Source organism: Podarcis erhardii (assembly GCF_964252035.2).
Source record: "Podarcis erhardii genome assembly, chromosome: 5".
In the NCBI taxonomy this organism is placed as follows: Eukaryota; Metazoa; Chordata; class Lepidosauria; order Squamata; family Lacertidae; genus Podarcis; species Podarcis erhardii.
The window spans coordinates 59865771-59892721 of NC_138509.1; the positions used below are offsets into that span (position 1 = coordinate 59865771).

At 41.9% G+C, this 26951-nt stretch overlaps 2 protein-coding genes across 7 annotated transcripts in view; one reads left to right on the forward strand and one right to left on the reverse strand.

Moving 5' to 3' along the window:
- The window catches only part of KLHL6 (kelch like family member 6), a 41511-nt gene that overhangs the window by 850 nt on the left and 13710 nt on the right, over positions 1 to 26951 (forward strand). For 2 of the 4 annotated variants that reach the window (XM_081864074.1, XM_081864072.1), the window contains exons 2-8: positions 1868 to 2296; positions 6001 to 6166; positions 9095 to 9544; positions 11776 to 12013; positions 12453 to 12655; positions 13123 to 13336; positions 14334 to 14753. In XM_081864074.1, the coding sequence (XP_081720200.1) occupies positions 2034 to 2296; positions 6001 to 6166; positions 9095 to 9544; positions 11776 to 12013; positions 12453 to 12655; positions 13123 to 13336; positions 14334 to 14635 (1836 nt within the window). In that variant the 5' untranslated portion in view covers positions 1868 to 2033 and the 3' untranslated portion in view covers positions 14636 to 14753. Of the gene's footprint in view, positions 1 to 746; positions 875 to 1867; positions 2297 to 6000; positions 6167 to 9094; positions 9545 to 11775; positions 12014 to 12452; positions 12656 to 13122; positions 14206 to 14333; positions 14754 to 26951 lie in introns of those variants that run through there. The other 2 variants (XM_081864073.1, XR_014157061.1) reach the window with 2 other exon arrangements.
- The window catches only part of GPR148 (G protein-coupled receptor 148), an 80583-nt gene continuing 76179 nt past the window's right edge, over positions 22548 to 26951 (reverse strand). For 2 of the 3 annotated variants that reach the window (XM_081864080.1, XM_081864081.1), the window contains exon 3: positions 22548 to 24000. In XM_081864080.1, the coding sequence (XP_081720206.1) occupies positions 22819 to 23871 (1053 nt within the window). In that variant the 5' untranslated portion in view covers positions 23872 to 24000 and the 3' untranslated portion in view covers positions 22548 to 22818. The other variant, XR_014157062.1, reaches the window with a different exon arrangement.

The following is a 26951-nucleotide window of genomic DNA, read 5'->3' on the forward strand; positions in this document are numbered from 1 at the left end:
ATAGGCAACACCAAATTGTGGCCATTGTTACTAGTCAAGGTGGTAGTTTATATCACAAATTGACCTTTTTTTTGGGGGGGGGGTCCATTTGAATTATGGAGAAGTTTATAGCCAGTGCTTCTAATAAGAGTGACAAGTGGGCTCCTCCAGATGACTGTTTAGAGAGCATTTATTCTTACTCGCCTGCATAAAAGCTTATGCGGAGGTTAGACTATGCTCAATCTTTATTAATGCTTTGTTCTGATTTATTGGTGGGGAGGTTATACAGCAATGAACATTCATCCCAATTTGCTTGTGGGTTGTATATGTGTCTCTGTTAAACATTCGTTCATTCCATGCATGTACTTCCCTGTCACTTCCCTAACCACAAAGTGGCTTTGTTGCACATTTTAATTGCACAAACCTAATTTTTGGGTATGTGCTTCAGTCCTTCCCACAAAATATTGACAGTTTGGAGGGGACCTTTGTCAGTCCTGTTTACCAAAGGTGTGGCTTGATAGTCCTGTGACAAAATGCCATCTAAAGTTACTCCTAAAACAGCAAGTGAAAGACCAAGGGACAAAGTGTTGGTGGGATCTAGGGTAAATATAATTTAAAAAATGAAAACAAAAGAAGCATATGGATTAAGCCTCTTGAAATATAATCAAGGGCAGCTTTATCCCCATGACAAGAGACTACTGCATGGTGACTGTACTGTATTCATGGTGGCTGCAAGTTAACATTGTTTATCATGTTGATCCTTCCAGTCATGTGGAAAGTTTTTACACCTGTGCCAACTATTCCTGGATGTCAGGCTGAGGCATGGAAACTTTCTATGCAATTCTGAGAATCTATGTGATAAACTGCATTAGACTGTAAGGCCAGAGTGAAGAGAGTAAGTGTTATCTCACAGAAGCCTCCATTCCCAAGACATCATAAAGGTGACTCAGCCATTGGAGTCACTCCAGCACAGAGCTTAGCAGATCTGTTTTTTCCTGCTGCTGCTAATCAATATGCTTGCCATTATGCTGTCTGTGATATGGCTGGCATCTGATCCATGTCATGCTTCTAAAGACCCAGCCCAGATGGATGGGGTATATTATTATTATTATTATTATTATTATTATTATTATTATTATTATTATTTATTAGAAAGTGGTCAGGTGAAATTGTATGCTTGTTGTAATAACTGCTCACATTTTGCATTGAGAACACTGTTGCGTCATATTTGGGAAACTTTGCATCCATAGAAATTGCATTTTAATTAACTAATCATACCATGTATCTCAGCATTAACTTATGAGAGGAAGGTTGTTATTTGGGAGCTTTTAAAATTTATTTTTTAAGTGCTATCCAAAATGGCAAATGTAGCCAAACTTAGCTTTGGTTCATTCAGGCCATCCCTGTACTGAATTCCTCATAGAGCTGTGTATAGTGTGTAAAAAATATATAAAGTGCAGATACAGAGATAGTCAGTGCAGGCAGCTAGAAAACAATATTGTTGATACTTCCATACTGTACTTCCAAACTGGCGAGTAATACCTCTCAAAGCCAAGACAATTGCCAGTTGTTACCACAAAATACATAAATACATGTATGCATGCATGCAAAGCTTATTTTTACTCTAGGCATTCTTTCAAAATGCTGGTTGTTAAAATTATAACCCCATAAGTCTCCCATCAAGCTCATCAAGTGTATCTAGATGGATATATACATATGTTATGCAGCAGAAGCTGATTTCAGAACAGTTTTAGAGGTCTTTGGCATTCGTTATAATCCCATATTCAAAGGCACCTTAAAATCTTCTTTAGGTATAGTAAAACTGCTTGGAAATGTGTGGAATTAAAAAATAACAACACAACCCCACTGACTTTGTTTGTGTTAACAGGATGAGAAAGTGCAAGGCTTCCTGTTATGCATGTGTGACAGCTGTAGATAAGTGGGGAGGCCCAAACAGGAAATCCGTCTTGCTTCTGCAGCATGACTTGTCTGAAGCTCAGGAACCATCTTAGATTGAAGTATCAATGGCATGATGTGCTGCTGCTGATCGAAACATGGGAGACATAGTGAAGAAGAACTTGGAGGAGGAATCTCCGTTGCCTTTGGAAAATGAGTGTTCCAGGAACATGGGAGAGCTTGTGGAGGTCTCCATCAGTGAAAGGGTTAAGTTTGATGACACAGGCCTATCCATGGTGCTGCAGAACGGCTTGGAGAACCTCCGACTGGAAAACTCTCTCACAGACGTAACCCTGTGTGTGGGCAACATGAAATTCTCATGCCACCGAGTGGTTCTAGCAGCGGCAAGCAATTATTTTAGGTAAGGGAGATATTTAAAATTAAGTATTTTTCCCCCTCTCCTCTCATTTGGATGTTCAATTGCAACCAGAAATAGTTAAGCAGGTAAGATGGGAAATTGACATTTCCCGAGCACTTGATTTGAAACCTACCCCAACAGCCTATGAGCTTCCAAAATGTCTATATTTGGTGGCATGTCAGAAGAAGGGTGATAATTACAGCATCCAGAATATTAATTGAGAATGCTAGATATGTGGGATAGAAAAAAATTGAATATAGGAACAGACATGCAATCCATTACAGTTCCCCCTGTTTCCCCCCTCCATAACAATCCCAACTATGTCCAGATAATTCTATTGGTAATAATAAAATAAAATATTAATTCAACAGCTGCCCATTAAAAAGTGTTGTTCCACAGGCTCCTGGGTGTTTTAGGTAGTAGCTATGTTATCATTAATGCAGTTGAATGTGTGGAAGCTGAATGATCCTTTCCCCAAAAAACCTGTTTCCATGAGGAGGGTGACATATGGCAAAAGCAGTCAATGAGGGGAAAGGAGTGTGCTTCCTATTTTTCTTGGAGTTCTAAAATTAAGAAAGTTGAGAAATGGGAAAAACACATGGAAGGAAGACACTGAAATCCAGCAGGGTCACCTTCTGTAGCGTATGCTAGAAAATGGTGTTCCTTCTGGAAACTGTGAGAAAATATGCTAAATGAATAGTGAGAAACAAAATACTCCACTATCATGTTACTAATTACACTGGAAAATAAAAGAATTTTTTTATCAATCCCTGTCAGTGAGAATTATTGTGACATGGGGATAGATTTTATTATATTTTTTTTAATGGTAAAAGAAACATTATTAACTTTTGATGCCAAAAGTTACTCAGTCAGGTCAAAGTGTGACATTTATACTAGCTGGTAGAACAAAAGGGAGGGGGGAATGTTTGGCGTATATAATTCCAAATGTAATTGGGGCAATTTTAGGCACTTGTTGCTGGCCTCCGTATTTCTACTCAACATAATGCATTTTTTAAAGTAGCTAATGTAGGACTTTATCCACTTTTATCCACTTTATCAATTCACAGAAAACTATCCCCTGCACAGTCATAGAAAACTAACAAAATTATTTTCACACAAGATCTTGCCTTTCTTTTGGCATAAGAGAATGCTTCTGGTATCTTGGATATGAGGTGCCTTACAACCATAATTCAAATCTACTAGTCTCATTTTAATGTCTCATTTTTGGTTACTGTTTGTGGGGAAGGGGTGAAGCGATACTCAGAAATATTAAATGACTAAGCTTGCAATCCTGTGTATGCTTGGGAGGAGTATCATTTAAATCAGCAAGAGTTCCAAATGAATGTGGATAGGCTCAGTCTGTAAATTAATCTTACAATCTATACTGGTCTTCTGACAGGTGAGTATTTGCCATTCAGCGACTCATAGTTAATGATTCCATAAGAATACATAGTTACATCAGATATTTCGAAAACCACATGAAGTTCTCCACCAGATAATTCCATGGACCATCCCATGTGATTGGCACAACATTTTATCTTTGGGGAGAGAGGACTTCTGATGACTTATTAAGCCAAAAATATGTACATGTTGTTTTGATGGAACGTGACTTTAATATTTCTCCGCCATGCTTAGAGCGATCCCTCTCCTTGAGAACTAGAACTAGGCACAATAGCTTTGGTTCAGCTTTATGCAGAAAAGGGGTTGCCTGTGTGATGTTTATCTGGGCTCCTTTCTGACTGCTTAGCCTTGAAAAAGCCCAAATGTTTCTATCTTCAAAGAAGGGAAGCAAGATTAATAATACCCTGCTTTAAACCAACAAGTTACACTGAAAAAAACAATTCCAATCGGACAATTGAGCAAGAGGTCCTTGAAACACACAATTATTCGATACAGCAATATTAGTGTTAGTGTTAGATGTGAGAAAACAAATGTCAAGAGAGTGACAATAACTCTAGAATTCTGAAATGCTAAAACACAGATATGTATATCTAGTGTAGCAGAGTGATTAATAACATACATTAGAAACTGGGAGGTTTCCAGTTGAAATCTCAGCTCAGCCTTGAACTTCACTGCGTAGCCCCAGACAAGCCACTGTTCCTCACCCTTAGCTCTTATCCGTATTAGGAGGAGTAATAATAATACAACAACAACAACAATAATAATAATAATAATAATAATAATATCATACAAAGTTATTGTAAGGCTATATCAGGGCAAGATGTGGTGGCTCAATTATTTCTTGATGAGACCGATCATTTAGATCCTTTTCAAATTGGCTTCCATCTCAGATTTGGGATAGACATTCCCTTGTTCACTGTGAGATAGACAAGGGCGTATATTCCCATTGATTTGTCCTCTCAGTGGTTTTCAATACCATTTACTCTGGTACCCTTCTGAACTATCTGACTATATTGTGGTTCCAATTCTCATCTTTCTGAAAGACTTCCTAGGAGGACATTCTGAGAAACTGCTGCTCCACCCTAAACAATGGCTTATGGCAGGCTTCCTCAAACTCGGCCCTCCATATGTTTTGAGACTACAGTTCCCCCATCCCTGACCACTGGTCCTGCTAGCTAGGGATCACGGGAGCTGTAGGCCAAAAACATCTGGAGGGCCGAGTTTGAGGAAGCCTGGCTTATTAGGTACTGAATGGGTTCATCTGGTCCCTTGTGCTGTTTAAAATCCCCATGAAACCACTGGATGACGCCCTCCATACATTTCAGTTGAGGTGTCATCAATATGCTGAAGATACCCAGCTGCTCTGTCTTTCATTTCTATCTTTTGATGCTAGGGAGGCTGTGGTGCTTGTACTTATTTATTTTAAAACATTTATTAGCCACTCATCTCTCAGAGATGGTTCAGCAACATCTGGAGGACCACAGGCTACCTGTCCCTCCTATAACATGCTCTATATGGGGCTGTCTCTGAAACTTCATCAAAAACAAAATACAGCTGCCAAGGTGTTAATGGAGGCTCAAAGGAAAGATAATCTATTCCAGCATCATGCCATATTTATTGATTACAAATTTGTTCCTGGTGTCAATTCAAAGTATTGATGTTTACAACCCCAATGGCTTAGAAGGAGAACTGTGCCATCCCATGTGAATTTTCCTCTGGTCAATATGTGAGACTCTGATTTATGTCTTCTTGCCATCTGAAGTACGACAGATGAGCACTGAGAAGAGGTTCTTCTTTGTCCTGGCACCAGCATGAAATCCACACAGTTCCACCTCTGCTTGGCTTTTGGAATAAAAACACATTTATTCCATACTCATTAGCTGATTAGACACTGCATTTTATTTATTTATTTAATTTTTTCAAATCTGAATTATAATAAGGCACTATAGCCCAATACAGTATGTATACAAACAATATACAGTAAAAAACAAATTAATAGCATGTGTTAAAAACAAGAATATTTTAATACTAAGGTTCAGACTTACCATATAAGATGTATTTTAGTGTGTACTGAGCTTGCCATATGTTTGGTGGTTTTAAAGGATTGCTCTTATGGTTTTGTAGTTAATTTTTTTATTATTGTTCTGATCTGATATATATTGTTAGCAACTTTCAATATTTTAAAATAGAAAAATAGCATAAACAGACTTTAAAATAAATTACATATGAAGTGTTTGGCGGATTTGTTTCCAGAGTGTATTTCAGAATGACTGGTATTCCAAGGAATTACGTATTTTCCCCTTCAGGGCAATGTTTTGCAACGACTTGAAAGAAAAGTATGAAGAAAAAATAGTAATTAAGGGAGTTGATGCTGAAACAATGCAGATTCTTTTGGATTACACTTACACAAGCAAAGTGCTGATCACTAAGGAAAATGTCCAGAAAGTCCTGGAAGCCGCTAGTCTTTTTCAGGTTAGTGAAGTAAAATATTTACAGCACATAGAAACCATACCAAATTCATGTGAGTATAAGTTTTAGCTCATTGTTTAGTGTGAAAATGGCTAATTGACAGCTGTTGGATTAGTCTTCGGGCAACTTGAATTTTAATATGAAACAATATTTTGCTTTGGGATTTCATTGGCTGCTCTATTTAATGACTAGATCTAATGTTCAGCCTACGTTCACAAGCAAGGCATGCTGTGTGAATCAAAACGTGCTTACTCAGAAGTAAGTCCAAGATCAATTCCCAATTAAGTGTGCAAAGCACTGCAGCCTTAAACTGGTTTTTGCTGTTTAAGGGCTGGCTCTGCCTGCCTGCCTTACCCAGCTCCCCCTTCTTCTTCTTTGGCAATCACTCATAGCCAAGTAAGATTGTCTTCCATAAACATGGTTTTAACAGTGAGTCTGTAAGTGACCGTGGAGGCCAATTCTGGATCCACACGTCCTTCCACAATGGGGACATAGGTTTCCGGGCAGGAGTTGATCATGGTGAGGGTTTGCCAAGCGTGCCTTCCTCTTAGCAAGTTTCTCCCTTTTGTCCTGAGTTTGAGCATCTTCAGAGCCCATGACACCTTTGGTAAAAGCTGTTCTCCAGTTGGATTATCGTCTTCCAAAGCAGCTACTCTATTCCAAACTTAATAATGGAAAGCGTACCTAGTTCCACCCCCACCCCCAAAGTTGTCAGGAAGGCTGCCTGCTTGCCTATGACAGGACGGACTGGAGTGCTGTCCTTGTGTCCATCCCTGGCTCTGCTACTTTGATAATGCTGCTCCTACCCTTAACTAACCATGATGGCTGTGTTCTGCCTTCACAGTGAGAGGCAGCAGAAACCATAATGGACCAATTTGCTCATCCCTACACCTACCCCACTTTAATGGGACTGGCATAATGAGGAGTACCTAAAATGTCTCAAAGTAGCGAGCAAGCTTTTTAATTTTTCAGCTTGATCACAACAATAATAAAAAGTGCTGAAGCACATGAATTATTTTTAAATGGCCCAGCATTCCTTCCAGTTTTTGTACCATTAACTTGTAATTCCAGCCCTGCCTGGCTCCACTCCATGTGTGGCAGATAAAGCTGGCTGTAAATATGATACAAAGGGGAAGTTTATCAAATGGAATAAGTACATCTAATTTTGATTTGAGAGCTTCATTTCTTTAAATGTTTGCCCACATGTAACTTTAAAAAACAGGAACCAGTGGTTTATAGGCCAGGTCTGTTATGATAAGTAGCCTAAATGTGTCAACAGGCCATGGCTCTCAGCACAAAACTCTGCTGTAAACACTTCTTTAAAACACACCACCACCATTAAAAATGGTGTTTCAGATTTTTCACTTCCCTCTTTTCCTTTTAACTACTTTTTTAAAAAAAAGTCATGCACTACTTTGTACTCCATCAACTCTAAGGTTAGGTGCATATTTTTAAAAAAGTTATGGAGAAAACTGCTGAACTATTGATATCTGGAAGCACCCTGAGTGCTCAGCCTTTCCTTTAGATTTTAGCTGGGATTTTGGTATGTATAGCGTTACATGCCATTCCCAGTCCCTCAGCAGTGCAAGATTCAAGGGAGTTCCTGAGTAACAATGAAAACAAATTCACAGTAAACTGAAGTCTGAGATGGGTGCAATTAGAGCTAGTCATCTCTCAAACCATTCCCACCCAGTCAATCTGATCTGCCCTTCACCCTCTTTCAACATTTGATCCAGACCATGTGCATGGTATGTTGATGCAAAAACCTCTTATACCACCACCACCATTTTATGTGTATGCTGCCTTTCCATAGTTAAAACCATGCTCAAAGCAGCTTACAACATAAAAATATTTACTTAAATTACAAACATAAAGGTAAAGGTAAAGGGACCCCGACCATTAGGTCCAGTTGCGGACAACTCTGGGATTGCGGTGCTCATCTCGCTTTACTGGCCGAGGGAGCCAGCGTACAGCTTCTGGGTCATGTGGCCAGCATGACTAAGCCACTTCTGGCGAACCAGAGCAGCACACGGAAACGCCATTTACCTTCCCACTGGAGCTGTACCTATTTATCTACTTGCACTTTGACGTGCTTTCGAACTGCTAGGTTGGCAGGAGCAAGGACCAAGCAACGGGAGCTCGCCCCGTTGCGGGGATTCGAACTGCCGACCTTCCAATCGGCAAGCCCTAGGCTCTGTGGTTTAGACCACAGCCAACAATAAATAAGCACATCAAAAAGTACACAACCAAATTGATCAATCTGCATATAAATCATAATAAGATCTAAAAATATAGATACAAAAAATAATATCAATAACAGTAACAAAACTCCCTAAACAATATGGCCAGGTAGAAAAAGGCCAGCAATGCAGGGAGCAAGTCTTCCAGGACCCACAGTCAAGATGGTGTCTGGACACTTCAGGAGCCTCACCTTTTGTACAGGCTCTTACACTATTGTGCAAATAGGCCCTGTGACATCAGTTTTGCCTACCTGACACTGTTTATCTTCCCACTCATCACGGAATTCCTTTCTCCCCTGGAATCCCCACTTACCACATCCCAGCATTTTGAAGGTTTATTATACAGATGAGCAGCATCAAGCTCAGTGAAGCATAAGAAGCCCCTTGCTGGGTCAGACCAAAGGCCCATCTAGTCCAGCATCCTGTTCCCACAGTGACCAATCAGATGCCTAAGGGGAAACTGCAAGCTGAGTGCAACAGCACTGTCCCCGCTTTTGGTTCCCAGAAACTGGCATTCAGAGGCAAATTGCCTTCACCAGCAATGCATACTAAACATGGCATTTACTCATTTTACATCAGGGACATTGCTTCCTCACATTCTTAAGATTTGTTAAGAGCAGTAAAATAAACGAACAAGCACAGGAGGGCATGTCTGCATAGTAATTTAATGTGCTTCCTTTTCTGCTTGTAGTTTTTGCGAATGGTAGAAGCTTGCTCCAATTTTCTCAATGAAGCTCTTCATCCAGAAAACTGTGTTGGGATTCTGAGACTGGCTGATGCTCATTCACTTGATAAACTGAAGCAGCAGGTCAAGGGGTATATTATCCAGAATTTTTCCCAAGTACTGAATTACGACGAGTTCTTAGAACTGCCTGTGGATGTCCTATATAGTATGCTCAAGAGTGATGAACTCTGTGTCACTGACGAAGCTCAAGTGTTTGAAATGGTTATGAACTGGGTGCATTACAAAATAGCAGAAAGACTTCCTCTCCTTCCTTACATCCTTGAGGGTGTCAGACTACCCCTTCTGGACCCTTGGTATTTTGTAGAGACTGTAGAAGCTGAGCCACTGATCCGACAGTGCCCTGATGTCTTTCCTCTGCTTCAAGAAGCCAGAATGTACCATCTATCAGGGAACGAGGTGAGTTAAATGTTGATTGTATTAAGAAAAAGTTCAGACTAGTGATTCAATGAGCTGCTTGAACTATCTATAGGTACTCTGCAGTGAGCTTTCTGTGGTGTTCCTGCTTGTGGCAGTGTCATCCTGCCTTTTGGGAATGCTAACTTCCTAACATCCATCTCTATGGTAACATTTTCAAGAAGGTAGCCATGTTAATCTCTTCCAGAAAAGACAACATATAGTTTTGTGGCACCATAAAGACTAACAGATATACAGTACAGTGATTCACTTACTTACATCTTTTGCCCCCATAACCATGAACATACATACACTGTTCTTACACACAGAGCCAGTGTGGTGTAGTGGTTAAGAGCAGTGAACTCGTAATCTGGTGAACCGGGTTCGTGTCTCCGCTCCTCCACATGCAGCTGCTGGGTGACCTTGGGCTAGTCACACTTCTCTGAAGTCTGTCCGCCTCACTCACCTCACAGAGTGTTTGTTGTGAGGGAGGAAGGGAAAAGGAGATTGTCAGCCGCTTTGAGACTCCTTTGGGTAGTTATAAAGCGGGATATCAAATCCAAACTCTTCTTCTTCTTCTTCTTTCTGCCTCTGGTGAAGTCCATGAAAGCTTTTGCCCTAACAAATAATACTTTGAGGTGGTGCTACAAGATTCCCCCACCTGTGACTATTTTTCAGGTATGAGTGTCAATGTATGGGAGTTGGACAGCTGCCATACTTTCCCTCTGAACACCTTATCAGTATATATTTGGAAAGAAGAAGAAGCCTAAAGTTTGTAATGCAGATTCACAAGCTATTGTTGTGGAAAGTTAAGTTCAGGATGCTTTATGGTGGGAGTTGGACTGTAAATATTGAATATTCTTTCAAGAAAGAAAGAAGTCTGCATAAAAAGAAAGAGAAATTCACACCCCTTTGTACTTATATAGTACTATATAAGTAAATAATTAAATAAAAAATTACTAATTTTATATTACACTGATACGGTACTGATAATTTTATTGATCTAGTATTAGTAACAACTTATACTAGGAGTGGTGAACCTGTGGCCTTTCAGATGTTGTTCTGACTACAATCTCCATCATCCTTGACCATTGGCCACATTTGTTGATGGGAGCTGAAGTCCAACAACTTCTGGAGGGCCACAGGTTTCTGACCTCAGTCACCAGTTCAGGTCTTCTACGGCCTCATAAGCAAAGAAGAAATAGAACTGGGTGGCATCAGCATATCAATGGTATTTCACAGCACAGATTTGAATAACTTCCCTCCAGTGGTATCACATAGAAGTTATAAAGCAGGGAGGACAGGATGAGGAGACCTGTGGAACACCATAGCCACCCTGGGCTCCTTTGGAAGGAAGGCTGGGATACAAATTGAATAGGTAGAGCAAGGCGAGATGCAGAGCAATCGTTTCCCAGCATAACTTTCAGAAAAAGATCTTCCATGTAAGACTAGAGCCATCAAAATGGTGGTTATCCAACTTCCATCTGTCAGTATGAATGCCATCGAGAGGTCCAGGAGAATTAACAGGGTTGTACTTCCCCTGTTACTCCCTCAGCACAGGGTGAGGCAATCAAGGCCATTTCAGTGTCAATTCATACCTGATTCCAGATTGAAATGGGTCTAATTCAGGAGCAGCTGTTTAGACTTTGATGGACTTCAGCTCCAGCCTGCATGGCCAATTGTCAGGGTTGGTGAGTGCTGGAGAGTCACATTTTCTCCATCTCTGATATAAATAGTCAGTGTTATCCAAGAATATTGAAGCTGTATGGCCACAATTTGCTCAATCGTTAGGGGAAAAGGTGGAGGTTTTTTTTTTATATGTTAGACTGTTTATTTCATGAATTTCATAGAGCTAGGCATGTATGTCTTATGAAGAATATTTTTAAATAGGGAACAACCATGCATTAAATGCATGCAAACAACTCTTAAAATCATGCCCTCTAGATCTTTTGGAATAATCTGTGAAACGTTTACTACAATATATTGTATACACCAGTACACTGATCGGGATAACTTCTGTAACTTGCAGTTATATGAGTTTTATTGTGTGCTGTTTTTCTAATAAAAAAAAAATTAAAAAATGAGCACAGCTTGCATTCAGAAGGTGGGTAGACACTCTTGAAGGTGTCTGGAGCTTGGTATGTTCCTAGGGGAATTATTTACTGGGAGTGAAGGGGGGCTTTTGTTAAAATGTTAAAAGATAAAGATCTCTTCAGCTCTTTGCTTTCATTTAGATCATTTCTGAAAGAACAAAGCCGAGAATGCATGAATTCCAGTCAGAGGTCTTCATGATCATAGGTGGCTGCACAAAGGATGAAAAGTTTGTAGCTGAAGTCACCTGCCTTGATCCTTTGAGGCGCAGTCGTTTGGAAGTGGCAAAACTGCCCAACACAGAACAAGAAACCGAGTGTGAGAATAAAAAATGGGTGGAGTTTGCTTGCGCCACATTAAAAAATGAAGTCTACATATCAGGTAAGGAAGATCATAATGCCCATGGAAATAAATGAGGGAGGAAAAATAGTTACAGCACAATACTCTTAATCTCAGGGTCCTGGGTTTTAGCTCCACATGGGACAAAAGATTCCTGCATTGCAGGAGGTTGGACTAGATGATCCTTGTGATCCCTTCCAACTTTATAATTTTATGATTCTATGACCTGAGACTATTAAACATTAGGTTTAAGTAACAATGTTCATAGTTCTTTCAGGAGTCGGACTATTGCCAAACTATAAGTTTGCGGTCAAATTGCAGTTATGCTACAATGCTTTTGTTGTGGAAGTTTTACCCTCATTTTTTTAAAAAAGAATTGAGCTGGCTCTTGGAGAATATTGCTATATGTATTTAGAAATCAAAAATCTAGGAACAAATTCTGGAAGTTTGGTTCTAATTTGGTATCTTACATTCATCACAGGAGGGAAAGAAACGCAACACGAAGTTTGGAAATATAATTCATCCATCAACAAATGGATCCAAATTGAATATTTGAACGTTGGAAGATGGAGACACAAAATGGCCGTATTGGGTGGCAAGGTGTATGTCATTGGTGGTTACGACGGTATACAAAGAATCAACAGTGTGGAGACATATGATTCTTTTCACAACTGTTGGTCAGAGGTAGAGTACAGATGTGCTTTTGGTATTGATGAAACAGGAAACAGACTAAAATAACGACTTTCTACTCTCAGATGTTGGTTAATAGACAAATGGTGTTTTCACACCAAAAATGTGTGGGGTTTTTTTGTTTTTGTTTTTTGCATTTCCTGCATCTATAATGCAAATGTAAGATTATCTAGAAGATAAATTTAGAATGGCGTTTTCTTTTTACCCAATCAACCACCATACATGGATGTACATTATGCAAAACAAAGGTGGCAATTCTAGACATTTACCTGGAAGTAAGTTCCTTTGAATGCCATGGGCATCTTAATTGTGTCAGTCGTACACTCGTCGTCACTTGCCCCCAACTCATTTCTCTCCTCTTTACTTTTTTTTTAAAAAAAGAGAATTAATATACATGATGCATGAAGGCCTGATGAATTTTCAGCACGTTCCTCAATTCTGTTGTTTTGCATTAATTATAGGCAGCTCCTCTCATGGTCAACGTCAGTTCATTTGGGGCCGCCAGTTACAAGAAGAAGCTCTATGTGATTGGAGGAGGACCCAATGGGAAGCTGGCCACGGACAAAACACAATGTTATGACCCAGCAACAAACAACTGGAGCTTAAAATCACCTATGCCTGTTGAGGCAAAATGTGTCAATGCCACCAGTTTCCACGACCACATCTATGTTGTGGGTAGGTACAGCTGGAACACTTTTTCTAGAATTCCAGTTGAAGGACAAGAAGGCAATGCAGTCAAACTCTGGTCCCTCTGCATTGTGAATCACCACTTGGCGGAATGGGGATAGTTTTGAATTCCTTGTTGAGATATTTTTTAATGGGTTGTGCATGCACACAGAGAAGTGTAAATTGTGGGATGGGTTTTAATGGTTTTGGCTGACTGGTTGGCATCCATCTGTCTTGGGAGACAATGGAAGAATGCACCTTTGGTGGCGAAGTCAAACGGTTGGAGAGTTACAGCACTGGTAGGAGAGGGTATATTAATTGTGATTTATCCCTCTGGGCGCCCACATGTGTAGGTTGAAAGCATAGGAATTAGGCTATAAAATCTTGTTTGACCAAGTCCAAAAGTAAACTGGCTTCCCCTTTCTACCCACTTGACAAAGGATCAGGCAACAAATGGGGAAGTCAGTTTAAAAATAAGATTTACTTTCTTTATAATTGTGCATTGTTTCACAGCTACAGTAGCAGTAAAAAACCTATGCAGGCAAAATACTTCTATCCATATGATTCCATTTCATGTCCCCTTTGCAGAGTCTTCCCAGTGTGAGGAGACAGCTTCCAGTTCAACGGAAAGCTGAAATGCAATGCAAGACCCCCAGTGCCCCTTTGAAGTTTCATACTGATATGCTGTGCTATGGGGGGGGGGTCACAGTTCCCATTGATGAGAACAACCAGGCTGGTGGCTTTCAGATGTCTTGGGCTACAATTCCCACCAGCCTCAGTGAGTGGAAAATGTAGTCCAAACCAACTGGAAGGCACCTGGTTGATGAAGGCTAGTTGATGAAGTAAAGTCTTTGGCTGGCTGTCTTTTCAAAATACGTGTCCTGTCCTGTTTTTGTCTTGTGGGTTGAGGAAACCTGACACTTAACATTTTGGGCTGAAGCCTAGAATGTATTTAAAAAGAAACAAATTTCCCCAGAAGGAATCCTTTGCTCTCTTCCCACTTCAGGTGGAGCTATGAGGGCAGTCTATTCTTACAGCCCACTCACAGACACCTGGTGCCTGGCCACCCAGTTAAGCCACGAACGAGCAAGTTGTGGGATTGCTCCTTGCAACAACAAGCTGTTCATCACCGGAGGACGAGACGAGAAGAACGACGTCATTGCCACTGTGCTGTGTTGGGATGCTGAGACCCAGAAACTGACGGAAGAATGCGTCCTCCCCCGCGGAGTCTCCCATCATGGAAGTGTCACTCTCCGGAAGTCCTATACATACATCCGCAAGGTAGTGCCTGGAGCAGTCTCAGTCTGACATTGCAGGGATACTCGGGAGAAGGAAAGAAGAAGTTGTCATGAAATACCTCATTCCCCCAGGTTTTTATATAGGATGATTAGGATGAAACCACTAGGCTGTCACAGCTTTTCAAGAAACATGTGCCTTAAATTAACATCATATCCAGAAGGACCGGGCTATTTGTGGACTTGTAAGCCAATGAGACATTCAACGATATGAGATCCCCCTATAATTAGCAATGCTGAGCTCTGTGAGTTGCAATTATTTTTATTATTAATATTTTTGTAGGTGCCACTTTGGATATTATTATTTTATTTTTTTAAAAAAAATCTTATTACTTGCATCGAAAGATGGGATAGAAATGTTTTAAATAAACAAAGTAAATACTCTGATCTGAAGTCATTTTTGCTATGTTGCAGGCAGCCTGAATATTTGCAATCATTGTTGGCATAAGCCATAAGCAATATATAGCTTCCATTTATTTGCCAAACCCTTCCTCCTCACCTTTCTTTTTCTATAAACAAAACAAAGTACTTCATTTAATCCATTGCTTTTGGATTACTCTTTCCTTGCATTCATGTACAGAATTTCTTTTCCCTAAGTTCCATCTGTGGCCCAGTAGGTGGCGCTGCTACACTATTTTTAAAGAAATCTTTAATTTCCAGGAACAAAGGTACAAAACAATCCCTTGAATAAGGAAAAAATGCTTGATGTTGCAACATGATTTCCAGGAAAATTGTATGTTATGATTTTAAAGAATAAGCTAAGCATGGCTATTAATTTCTCATAATATAATCATACATCTCTGCCTTAAACTGAGTCAGATGTAGTATTATCTGCAATGACTGGCAGTGGCTCTCCAGGGCTTCAGCCAAGAGGCCTTCCCAGCCCTGCCTGGAGATGCTGGGGCTTGAACCCGGGACCTTCTGCATGCAAAGCAAATACTACCACTGAGCTATGAGGTGTGTGCACCTACACACCATGGGGGCTCTTTTTTATATTGTTGCACACCACTCCCAATCTCTGAGCGGTGCGAGATTCCAGGGTTTCTGTTTCCTTTTGGGAATGAGGCACAGTGGAGACTGTGGTGTCTTTATGATACATGGTTTATATACCGGTATATACAATCTGAATCTACAATGGAGGGGTTCACATCTTTACCACCCCAAAAGGGTCATTTCTCCTATAGCCACAACCAGAGATTCAAACAGAAATCAACAATCGTGCACTGACTCTCTCTCCAGCTTGCCACTTTTACAACCTTTTCCCCTCTAGGTTACACCACAGCCAACCCTAAAAGACTTGAATTCAAACCCTTGCTTTGTCTTTTAACTAACTCTGAGTTGACAGAAGGGGCCCTTTCATTTGTTGTATGACACAGAGCTCCATCTCTTTGTCTTTGCTAATGGTTCAGCACCTTCCGTTTATTCTCCTAATGGCTCATCTTCCAGGCGATTTCCTCATCAGGAAATGGGCCTGGCTAATGTTTTAACATTTCCTGAATCCAGGGATTTAGTGGCACCCAGAAACTCATAACAATATATATGTCCCATGGTCCTCATACCAAGTGCATTTGTGAAGCTTCTGTTTCTGGCAGCATGTGATGCTTAACAACATGTCGTGCAGGCTTTTGGGTGGCATTTACAGTAGACTTCAAATTTAGTAAAGGGCAGATGTGCAGAGATGCTCCAAGATGGCTACTGCTCAGGACCACAGAATTTATCTCCAACACCACAAAAACCTTTCCAATTTTAGCAAGAGACAGACAGACCAATCTCTCTGAAGGCTTTTTGTGCTGGGTGTGGGAGCAGCACATTTGTCCCTGTGACAGCTTTAAAAATATATGCAAGCGGAGGAGAACTCGGTTCTTTCTCAAGCAGCTAAAAATACATAGGTGTGAAGTTCAGATTGAGTCATGCAGCACATGTATTTGGTACTCAGGAACCATATTAAAGTGCCTTGTTTGAAGCAATACTAAACAGTACCTGGTTGCATCCTAATTCGTACTTAAATGGCTAACATGGTTTGCCTTTTAAGTCTATTACGGTTGGAGGAAATTGCTACAGTCAAAATGACATCCCTCCCACCTCCATTAGTATTCATTACAGTCTTCTGTGAATTGCTTCTAGTACCACCTCACTTTTGTTTCCTACCGGGCAGTCATGTGCTACGTCTGGAATAGAATATTGGAGTGAGTTGTGCCCTTGCCCAGAATATATGCAGTTCTCATTAGACAGAGACAAAGAAGACATGGAGGGATTGACAAATGAAATTGTGGGAATAGGGGAGGGGGTGGTCAATACAGCACAGATCACAGTAATTTTCTCCTGGAATGCACCCTGGTAATTATTTTCTCTTTGACACCCACTAATTTCTTCTGTAAAACCACCCTTTGATTACTGCAGCCTTTTCTTTCTCTCTTAATAATTTTGTCATTATTTTCTCCCTGATCTCGTCCTCCTCCAAAGTCTCCACTCTGTTCTAATGAACAGGAAGAACTTTTAAGCATCATGTCAGGTGCTTTGAGCAGGAGACAGAGAGAACTGACAATTAAAGAAATTACAGTACTGTTAATCATGGCACTACAGCAAACAGTGCAAGATTGTGTTTCATAACCTTACACATAATCAAATACACAAGTAATTGGGGGCATTTTTTTTTTAAGTGTGGTCTCCCCATCTCTTATTTATTTGCTTACTGCATTTACACTCTACATTTTTCCTCTAAGGAGCTCAAGGTGCACATGGTTTTCCACATCCTCATTTAATCCTCACGACGACCCTGTGAGGAGGTTGAGCTGAGAGGCAGTGACTCACCCAAGGTCTCTTGCTTAATTTGCAAAAGATTCTTCATTAATCCCTTCCCTGGCTCACTCATGATGTGTGCTGGCTCCTAAACCAGAGCCCCCAAGCTAGCTAGTTGGAAGGGTCCTCAGTACTCCCAATATTGAAAATTAACCAAGCATATGCTCCAGTTCACACAATTCCAGCATTCGCACTGGGCAGCGGGAAAACACCCCAGTAACATTTCTGTTTTGTTGATCTCATTGCTTTGTTTTGACATTTATTTACAGAGAGGAAAGGCAACAAATTCTGGAAAAGAATGTTCCACTTTTCTTGGCAAGTAGCTTGCAAGTTTTTCCAAGAAATGCTTTTTCTGGCTCTTTCTAAATCAGCATTGTCATGATCGTGATATAATGATGTTACATTTTCTAAGACTGTAAATATTATGATTATGGCTATGACTACTACATGATAAGCAGATATAGAAAAAGGACATGTGCAAAGAGGCTATGTATAATGTGTGAATTTGAACCTGGTTCAGTACATGTGGTGAAGGAGTAGATAAGCATGCCATATGTGTGGCATGGTAATGTGCAACACAGGTACTGTGTGTGTATGATTCCCCCTCAGTTTACTGAGAAAGAAGGACCAGATGGATTGCATCTATGAACACACCTTCGCTTCTCAATCACATGTGCTGTGATCACATGACCAGACCTGCCTGCGTGAACTAGTTTTTAGAACAGCTCTTAAGGAAGCCCACTGTCACCTTCTCCTTTCACAAGCACCAGCTCTGCAGTGATGAAGCGATAGTATCAAGACATACCTTTGGCTGTGGCCACTGGTATCCAGTAGCACACAATCAGGACCTGAGCAGGTTGTAAGACAGGATCTTTGGCGCACTCAAAACAGAAACATTCAGCCCTGGAGCTACCACTGAGTTCTGTGTAAAGGAACAGAAGGACCACCACCCATAACCCAAAGATCTACCCTAAGAACAGCTGTTTGTTAAGATTGCCAAGGCTAGGATAATAAGCACTGTGTCCCAGATGCAATAGAACACTCTTAGGCCAGAATAAAGGACTCATAGAATTGTAGGGTTGGACTAGTGCCATCTAGTTCAACCTCCTGCAATGCAGGACTCCCTGACAGATGGCCATCCAACCTCTGTTTTAAAACCTCCATTGGAGAGGTCACCACCTTCTGAGAGAGTCCATTCCACTGTCAAACAGCTCTTACCATCATAGTACTGGAATGCTTAAGTAGCAGATGGAATTAGCCAAGGAGATGTGCACTTCTTATTGCTCAAGGGTTTTGAAGAGCCTACAGGATGAACATCTGTCTGAGATTGAAATCTACACCATAGTGCAATAGAGCACATGCTGCGCATGTTGAGGACCCTAGGATCAATCCCCGGGGCTGGGCTGGGGAAGACCCTTATCTGAAACCTGGAGAGGCACAGTCAGCTGGTGTAGACAACAGCGCTGAGCAAGGTGGAGTAATGGTCTGGTTCAACACAAAGCAGCATCCCATGAAGGCAATCCGGTTATTGTGGAAGGTTGGATTAGATCGTCTTGGAGGAATTCTGTTTCTATGGCTGCAATGCTAACCATTACTAGGAGTTAAGTCCCGCTTAAATCCCAATATTTGCTTCCTAAGCAAACATACACAAGATCAGTCTGTAAATCAACAGAGCATTTTGCTATGATAGTAAATGTCACACTTTTTGTGAATGTTGTCAAGCAGAAGTGGGGGGGGGGGAGGAGAGCCATTGTATATTGACTATGCTCTCTAGCCAATGTAGATTTGACATGCACATTATAGATCTGGGGAGTGGAAAAGTGTTTTAAACCATGTATTGTATGAAATTACCTAATATATTTAGATAGAATCATACATCTTAGTCACGTTGAGTACATTTCCCTAATGCCTCAAAAACATCTTCTTGGCATGAGGATAAATAAATGTTGATAGGGAAAGAGACTTCTCTTAATGCAGCACCTGCCTGGATCTGGTTTATGTCCATACTAAGCTTGAAAAATTTGGCTGGTAGCCCAACTTTCTGTGTCAACAGAACATTATTTACCCACTCCTCAGTAGAAAGGGCCCCTGTATATGTTTCTCTGCATTTTTTAATGTTGCTGGGGGAACAAAGTAGCCTCACAAAGGATTAAAGGATGTACTGTTGAATGTTTACTTTCTTTCCAACATAGTCGTGTTATTGACTCGAGCCATTGATAGACGGGTCAAACGGGCATTCTGAAAAGTGATGTGTCTCCCCCACCCTTTAGCCTAGGGTTCGTTCTCTCCTTGTGTTAAACGATGGATTTCTTCTCAAGCTTCAGAGCCTGAATGTCCTTTGCAACGACTGCAGAATGATAACCTCTTTTCTTCTGAATCATGTATAGAGCTTTGGGGAAGCATGGACCATTAAGTCCCTCTTTGAGCTAAGCTCTTCCTATCAAAGCTCTGAAAACCATAAATAAGATCAGGAATAAGTGGTACTGATACATCTCTATGAGAAACAGCAAACTGGAGTAATAAACAATAGCACAGCGTGCAAGGGTGGCCCTGTAATGAGTCATAGCATTGAAGAGCTGGAAGGGACCCTGAGGATTAACTGGTCCAACCCCCTGCAATGCAGGAATATGCAGCTGCCCCATACGGGAATCGAACCCATGAATATATAAAAGGATGTCACATAGAGGAGGGAGAAAGGTTGTTTTCTGCTGCTCCAGAGAAGCGGACACGGAGCAATGGATCCAAACTACAAGAAAGAAGATTCCACCTAAACATTAGGAAGAACTTCCTGACAGTAAGAGCTGTTTGACAGTGGCATTTGCTGCCAAGGAGTGTGGTGGAGTCTCCTTCTTTGGAGGTCTTTAAGCAGAGGCTTGACAACCATATGTCAGGAGTGCTCTGATGGTGTTTCCTGCTTGGCAGGGGGTTGGACTCGATGGCCCTTGTGGTCTCTTCCAACTCTATGATTCTATGATTCTATGACCTTGGTGTTATCAGCACCATTCTAGCCAACTGAGCAAATGCCTCAAGTAGTAGATCAAAAGGGGGTTGCATTTCCATTCATCCACAGCAGATTAACCTGCTTGCCTGCCACATATGCCACAGCCAGCTCCACTGCACCCAGCAAGCAGTCTGCCATCCACCTGCTGCTACTGGTGATGTTGCTACTACCACTGCCCACCCACTGGGCCATGGGACACCACTGCTGTCACCCAAAGAAAAAAGAAAAAAAGCATTCAACAGTGCTCCAACCCAGACGTTCTGGGCCCACTACTCTCCAAGGCCATTTCAACCAGAATTCTGGTGGATGTGGCCATGGATAATGCCTGCACCATTGCCACCTAGTTGGGAGAGGGGAGGCTTCTCATACTGGCTGCCTGTCAGCTACCCCCTTATCTGGGAGATGGATAAGAGTTGGGAAGAGGCCTCCATGTCAGGAGTGTGTTAATTGGGCTATTGATGCCAGCTTACGTAGCTTGCATTTGTATAAGTCCATCCATTTGCAAGTCTGCAAAGGCAGCAGGGTTCTGTAGACTGTGTTGCAAGTTTATGCCTTTCTTTAATAAAGCACTAAAACTGGCCATTCCTTTTTTGGTATCCCTGCATGAAACCACTCACATAGGCCCTCCTGGAGCCTGCAGATCGGGACACTGGTAGATGAAAACATTTGCTGTGAGTTATTATTTACTGAAACTTGTTCACAGTGCACTTTGTTTACCCTTGGTGTATGTCTGGAGCAATCAGCCCAGTCCCAGAAACTAGACTAGTTTGATCAGTTCCCTAAGCATACTTAGGTCCTGATTTTCCAGTCTATAGATAAGAGCACAGCAACAAATGATGAAATTCTATTCTTGCTTAGTTACATTCTACATTCCCCTGGCTAAAGTGTAAATGGCATCTCAGAGTGACAAACTGAGTCCTTAGTCTGAATCAGGGGTGGGCAATCTGTGGCCCCAGGGCTGCATTCTCCCTCAGCCTAATTTCATGCAAGGATCTGGGAGGGAGGGAAAAGGGTGTCAGAAAGAGAGGGAGAAAAAGGGGCTATGAAGAGAGAGCAGGGGAGAGGGAGGGAGGGAGGACTGGCTTTGAACCTACCCACGGCTGGCTTCAGCCCCACTGCTGATGTGCAGCCCTGACAGATTACTCCCAAGGGAAAGGCAGCCTCCGAAAGAAATAATGTCCCCCAATTCAGGTCTAGATAATGCTGTAAAAGTAATTTCCTCCTAAAATCAAGTCACACAATTTCTAACATCTTTATGCATATATTTGATGAGACTGCTAAAAACAACAACACAGAGACATGTAACTATGGAAAATTGTAAACAGATTCTCTGTTGACACATCCCCTACAGTAGCTCACAATTTCCATACATTTTCAGTAACTCAGAAATTCCATACGTTTCCTCTGCCTTCATAGCTACATTTCATACGTCCAGCAACAGACAAAAAGACAAATAGATGCAACAGTAATCAAGGGGACAGTGCATAGTGTATATACAAAGTTAATATGCTATTAGAAGGTAGGGAGATATTTGTTGTTTCAGAGATGTAATTGGGAATGTAGACAATCACCAATCTGATTGCAGGAATATGCATGCTGAATCCAGGGCACTTCCAGGCTGCTGTTTTTTATGGGTGTATTCTGCGATATGTTCTCGTCTCAGCAATAGTGCTTTAATGGTGTATTTATACTGGACTGTCCACACATCACTGGACTTCTTTACTTGTTCTGTGATGCCTTCCCATTGCTACCACTCTATTGCTGTCTGGAGAGACATTCTTGCACTGTAGCTAAAATAAAATAAAACAGGACCCACCCCCAGATTGTTTGTGGTATGAAAAGTTAAAGGATTTCAGCAAGAAACTAGAGGATATGCAATGATAGGAAATCAAGCCATATGGCTACCCCAAAACTTTTGCAGGCATGAATGGGTATTGAAAGTGGAATATTGTATGACTGCCCCCAAACCACCATAAGCACAAATCATCATAAATGCACAATAAAAAAAACCCCATTCATAGGGGGCCTCATTTGAAAACCAGGCACATCTGATGACTTTGAAATCAGAATAGGAACAATTGTTACACTTGCCCTTCATGTGTTGTTCCCCATGTTCTTTGGTGAAAATTCTTTTTTTGTTAAATTATTCCTTCTAATTTACTGCTGCACCATGACATCTAATCCAGCACAACATTGTTATCATTATATATCAAAATACCAGCATGATACTACTACTTTTCCATTCACAGTATGCTGACCTTGGAAAAATAAATGGCTAATAACTCAGCCAGCAGACAACAAATGAATGATTTTTTTTGGGGGGGGGGATCCTTCCAACTTGATAGAAGAGGTCAAATACAGCTCCAAACCATGACAAGTCTTTCGTATGTTTCTGCTCAAGTGGTTGAGACTGGAGACACAGCAGTCATGCGCTTCCGTCTGAAGAAGAACTTGAGGGATGAGGCTATCTCCCTGTATCGAAGCCCAAACAGATAAGGCAACAGAGCTTTGGGCAAGATTATCAGCACATTGCATATTATCAGAGAGACCAATATCCCTGTCTGTGTCCCAATGACGGCATTGACATAAAGCAAGGAGTCCACCACAATAGCCAAGAGGGGAGAGAAATGAAAGAACAAGAGGATGTGATGCATCAGGAACGTCACACTGGCTCTAGAGAACATGCTTTTCCATATGCCTGACTGCTTTGTTTTGAAATACAGGATCATATAACAGCAGAGTATGAGGGACAGACAGAGAAAAAGGGCAGAAACGGAGACTACATAGCAGGATTTCACGGCCCCATCTCCATGTAGAGTCATTACCAGTATTATGGGGACAGAGCAGTTTTCCACTGGGCATACACTGGGTTTCTGGGTAAACTTGAGTATTAAGAAGACAATCCCAGGGAAAACACCAGACAAGATCCATAGGAACAGTATCAGCTTCTTTGCTCGTGAAGATGGCAAAATGGAGATGTAATGCAAAGGCCACAAAATGGCCACGTATGTATCCAGCACCATGGCGGCAGCCGTTAGCAACCCTCCGCAGTAAGTCATGGCCAGCAGAAACAACAGGAGCACACAAGGGTTCTTGGGAAGGTGGAGTTTCATTACATTGAAAACTGCAGACATAGCATAGAGTATCAGATATAACAAATCACAGAGCAAAGCATTTCCCAACAGCAGGTATCTTGTCTCCTGACGGATGTTGACACGGGAAAGAATCACAAACAGAATGAAAGGGTTGATCAGGACGGCTGCTGTAAGGCACAATATCGGTGGGATCAGGAACATCATTGTCTTGGAGTATGGAGGATAGATGATCAATTCTTGCAGGTTTTGGAATGAAGTTTTATCCAAAGTGAAGGAGGCATTTGAGGCCACTTCTCTATAGCGGGAGAAGGTTGCATTCAAAATCCTGGCTGGCACACATAGGGAGAAGTTCATTTCCCCCAGAGATAAGGAATGGCAGCTGATGTATAGAAAAGAAGTTCTTCTACGCTGAGGTTTTGCAACAAGCGAAGATGCATTTTATAGCAACCAGATCACCATCTGTCGTCAGTTCTGTAATGATAGCTGATGGCAAAACATAGGGATTTGTAAGGGAGCTCTGCAAGTAGATCTTGAAATCCGCACAAGTGGAATCTTTTCCTCAAGAAAATTTAACACTGATTGTTCAGAAGAAGGGAACACACTCATAGGGCTCAAAATTCAAACTGCAGAGCAGGCACTCTGGGAGGGAAGTAAATGGGTTGTTCATCACTAAGAACTTAAGTTTGTCCACACTGCAAGCATTAGCATAGCAAAGTAGCAGATGGAATATTAGCTTGATTAAACAGATGTGATGAGATAAAAGGGGACATTCCAAATTTGCCAATGCAATCAAGTCATAAATGGAACCAGAGGATATACTAGAGTGTTTAAATGCAATCAGAAACGTATTGAGTCAATGTAATCAATAGGAATGGTGCCCTTAGCTCCTGAAATACAAGTGCATCATAATCCCTTTTAATACATGGTTCTTAGCAGACTGCTGCCATATATTTTCAGCTATCTGAAACAGTACACATACACCAAAATCCCATATATATTATTGCCACCTACTATGAAATATTGAGCTGCAAAATGGAGAATAAAATGTGGCTTGACACCCCCTGCCCAATCTAAAGTGCTTTTTGTTTTCATCATATGCTTTGGGATGAGGAACAGACGCAATGCAAAATAAACTATTTTCTTACAATTAATGGAAAGATTATTAACATATAACAATACAATACAATTCTACATCCTTTACAGCTGTTCCCTAAATCAGGAGGAAAGAATAATAAAAACAAAGGATTAAATAAATCTAGAATGAACATGAGCACTGCCAGATCAGATGAAAGACTTATCTCATCCTGCAGTCTGTTCATACAGTGGTCAACTAGATGTCTCGGAAAGCTCACAATCAGGGTATGACATAGCACTCTCCTGATCCATAGTGACTGGTATTAAGAGGCATGCTGCCTCTGATACTGGAGGAAATGTAGCAATTATGACTAGGAATCATTAAGAGCCTGATACTCCATACATTTGTCTATAGTGGTAAAGGTAAAGGTACCCCTGCCCGTATGGGCCAGCCTTGACAGACTCTAGAGTTGTGTGCCCATCTCACTTAAGAGGCCGGGGGCCAGCGCTGTCCGGAGACACTTCCAGGTCACGTGGCCAGCGTGACGAAGCTGCTCTGGCGAGCCAGCACCAGCGCAGCACACGGAAACGCCGTTTACCTTCCCGCCATAAAGCGGTACCTATTTATCTACTTGCACTTAAGGGTGCTTTCGAACTGCTAGGTGGGCAGGAGCTGGGACCGAAAGATGGGAGCTCACCCCGCCGCGGGGATTCGAACCACCGACCATGCGATTGGCAAGCCCTAGGCACTGAGGTTTTACCCACAGTGCCACCCGCGTCCCGGTCTATAGTGGTACCTCAGGTTAAGAACTTAATTCGATCTGGAGGTCCGTTCTTAACCTGAAACTGTTCTTAACCTGAGGTACCACTTTAGCTAATGGGGCCTCCCACTGCCACCATGCGATTTCTGTTCTCATCCTGAAGCAAGGTTCTTAACCCGAGGTATTTCTGGGTTAGCGGAGTCTGTAACCTGAAGCATCTGTAACCTGAAGCGTCTGTACCCCGAGGTACCACTGTATTACCCTTTAATAGCTGTCCAAGTTGACAGTCTTGTGGAAGCAACTTCCACAGTTTAACTATGTGCTGAAGAAGTTATTTTTGTTTGTCCTTAATCTCCCAATGTTCAGCTGGAATGTTCTAGCATTGTGAAATGGGGGGGACCCCCCCTCGCACTGTCTCTACACCTGGCATAACATGACACACCATGTCCTCCCTAGACACAAGAGTAGATGAAGTCCAGAGCTTGCATAAAGCAAACCAGGGACACTAACAAACACAACAGATCGTGCTGCTTGCCTTCAGATTGGCTGTTGTGAAGTAATTCACTTTTGGATTCTGTTGTGACAAGCATGGTTTTAGTTCTCTGTTCCACACAAAGAGACATGCACTGAAAGAGCAGCTTCTATGCTACTGGCTTGTATTGCTAGCTCCCTGATTGCCTTCTGTCTACAAAATGGCTGCCAGGCCTTCTGCCCACTTTCTTGCTATGTGGCTGCTCAATGCTAACAGGGCCGGCCCAAGACATTTGGCACCTTAGGCAAACCACAAAATGGTGCACCCTCCCCCCAATGCCAGGGAAGAAGGGGGGAGTGAAGACTGACATCAGGAACAAAGGGGGAAATAAAGGATCTACATCAGGATCTGCTGCCCCTGTGGATCCTGTTGCCTAAGGCAGTCACCTCACCTTGCCTCATGGGTGGGACAGCCCTGAATGTTGGCCCTGTGTTTGTTGCTCTGATCTACACCATAGCTTTCAAACGTCCCCTAATTGGCGGGACAGTCCCTTATCCCTGCACCATGTCCCACTGCTGTCCCTTATTGATGATGTCACTTAAATTTCCCGGGTTTCAAAGGAAGCAGCTCCTCTCCCTCCCTCCCTGCCGGCCATGGAGGAGGGAGGTTCCAACTGTGTTGCTTGGCTGCGTTGCTCACCCAATAAGAAGTCTAAGAACGACTGGGGGGGTGGAGCTTGCATGCCTTGTGCTGATCAAATCAGCTGCGTTGCCTGGGGACTCGCCTTTGCTCAGCGCTTCCCAGCGGAGAGGTGACGGTGGTTTTCCTTGAGGCTTGAGGCTTCGTTTGGCTGCTGGCTGGGCTTTCTCCCTTTGGCTCGGAGGGGCTCAGAAGTTGAACATACCTGTGCCCAGAAAAATCCCTTATTTTGGCTGCTGATCCCTTATTTTTGAGGCTGCTGGTCCCTTATTTTCAAATCTGTAAGTTGACAGCTATGATCTACACTGTCAGACAGTTATCAGCGAAATGTGAAATGGAGCATAGAGGCAGGCTCATATTGTAGAGCCATATTCTCTTCAGCTTGTTGCCATCCAACCCCTGCAATGGATGTTTCTAGCCTACGAACA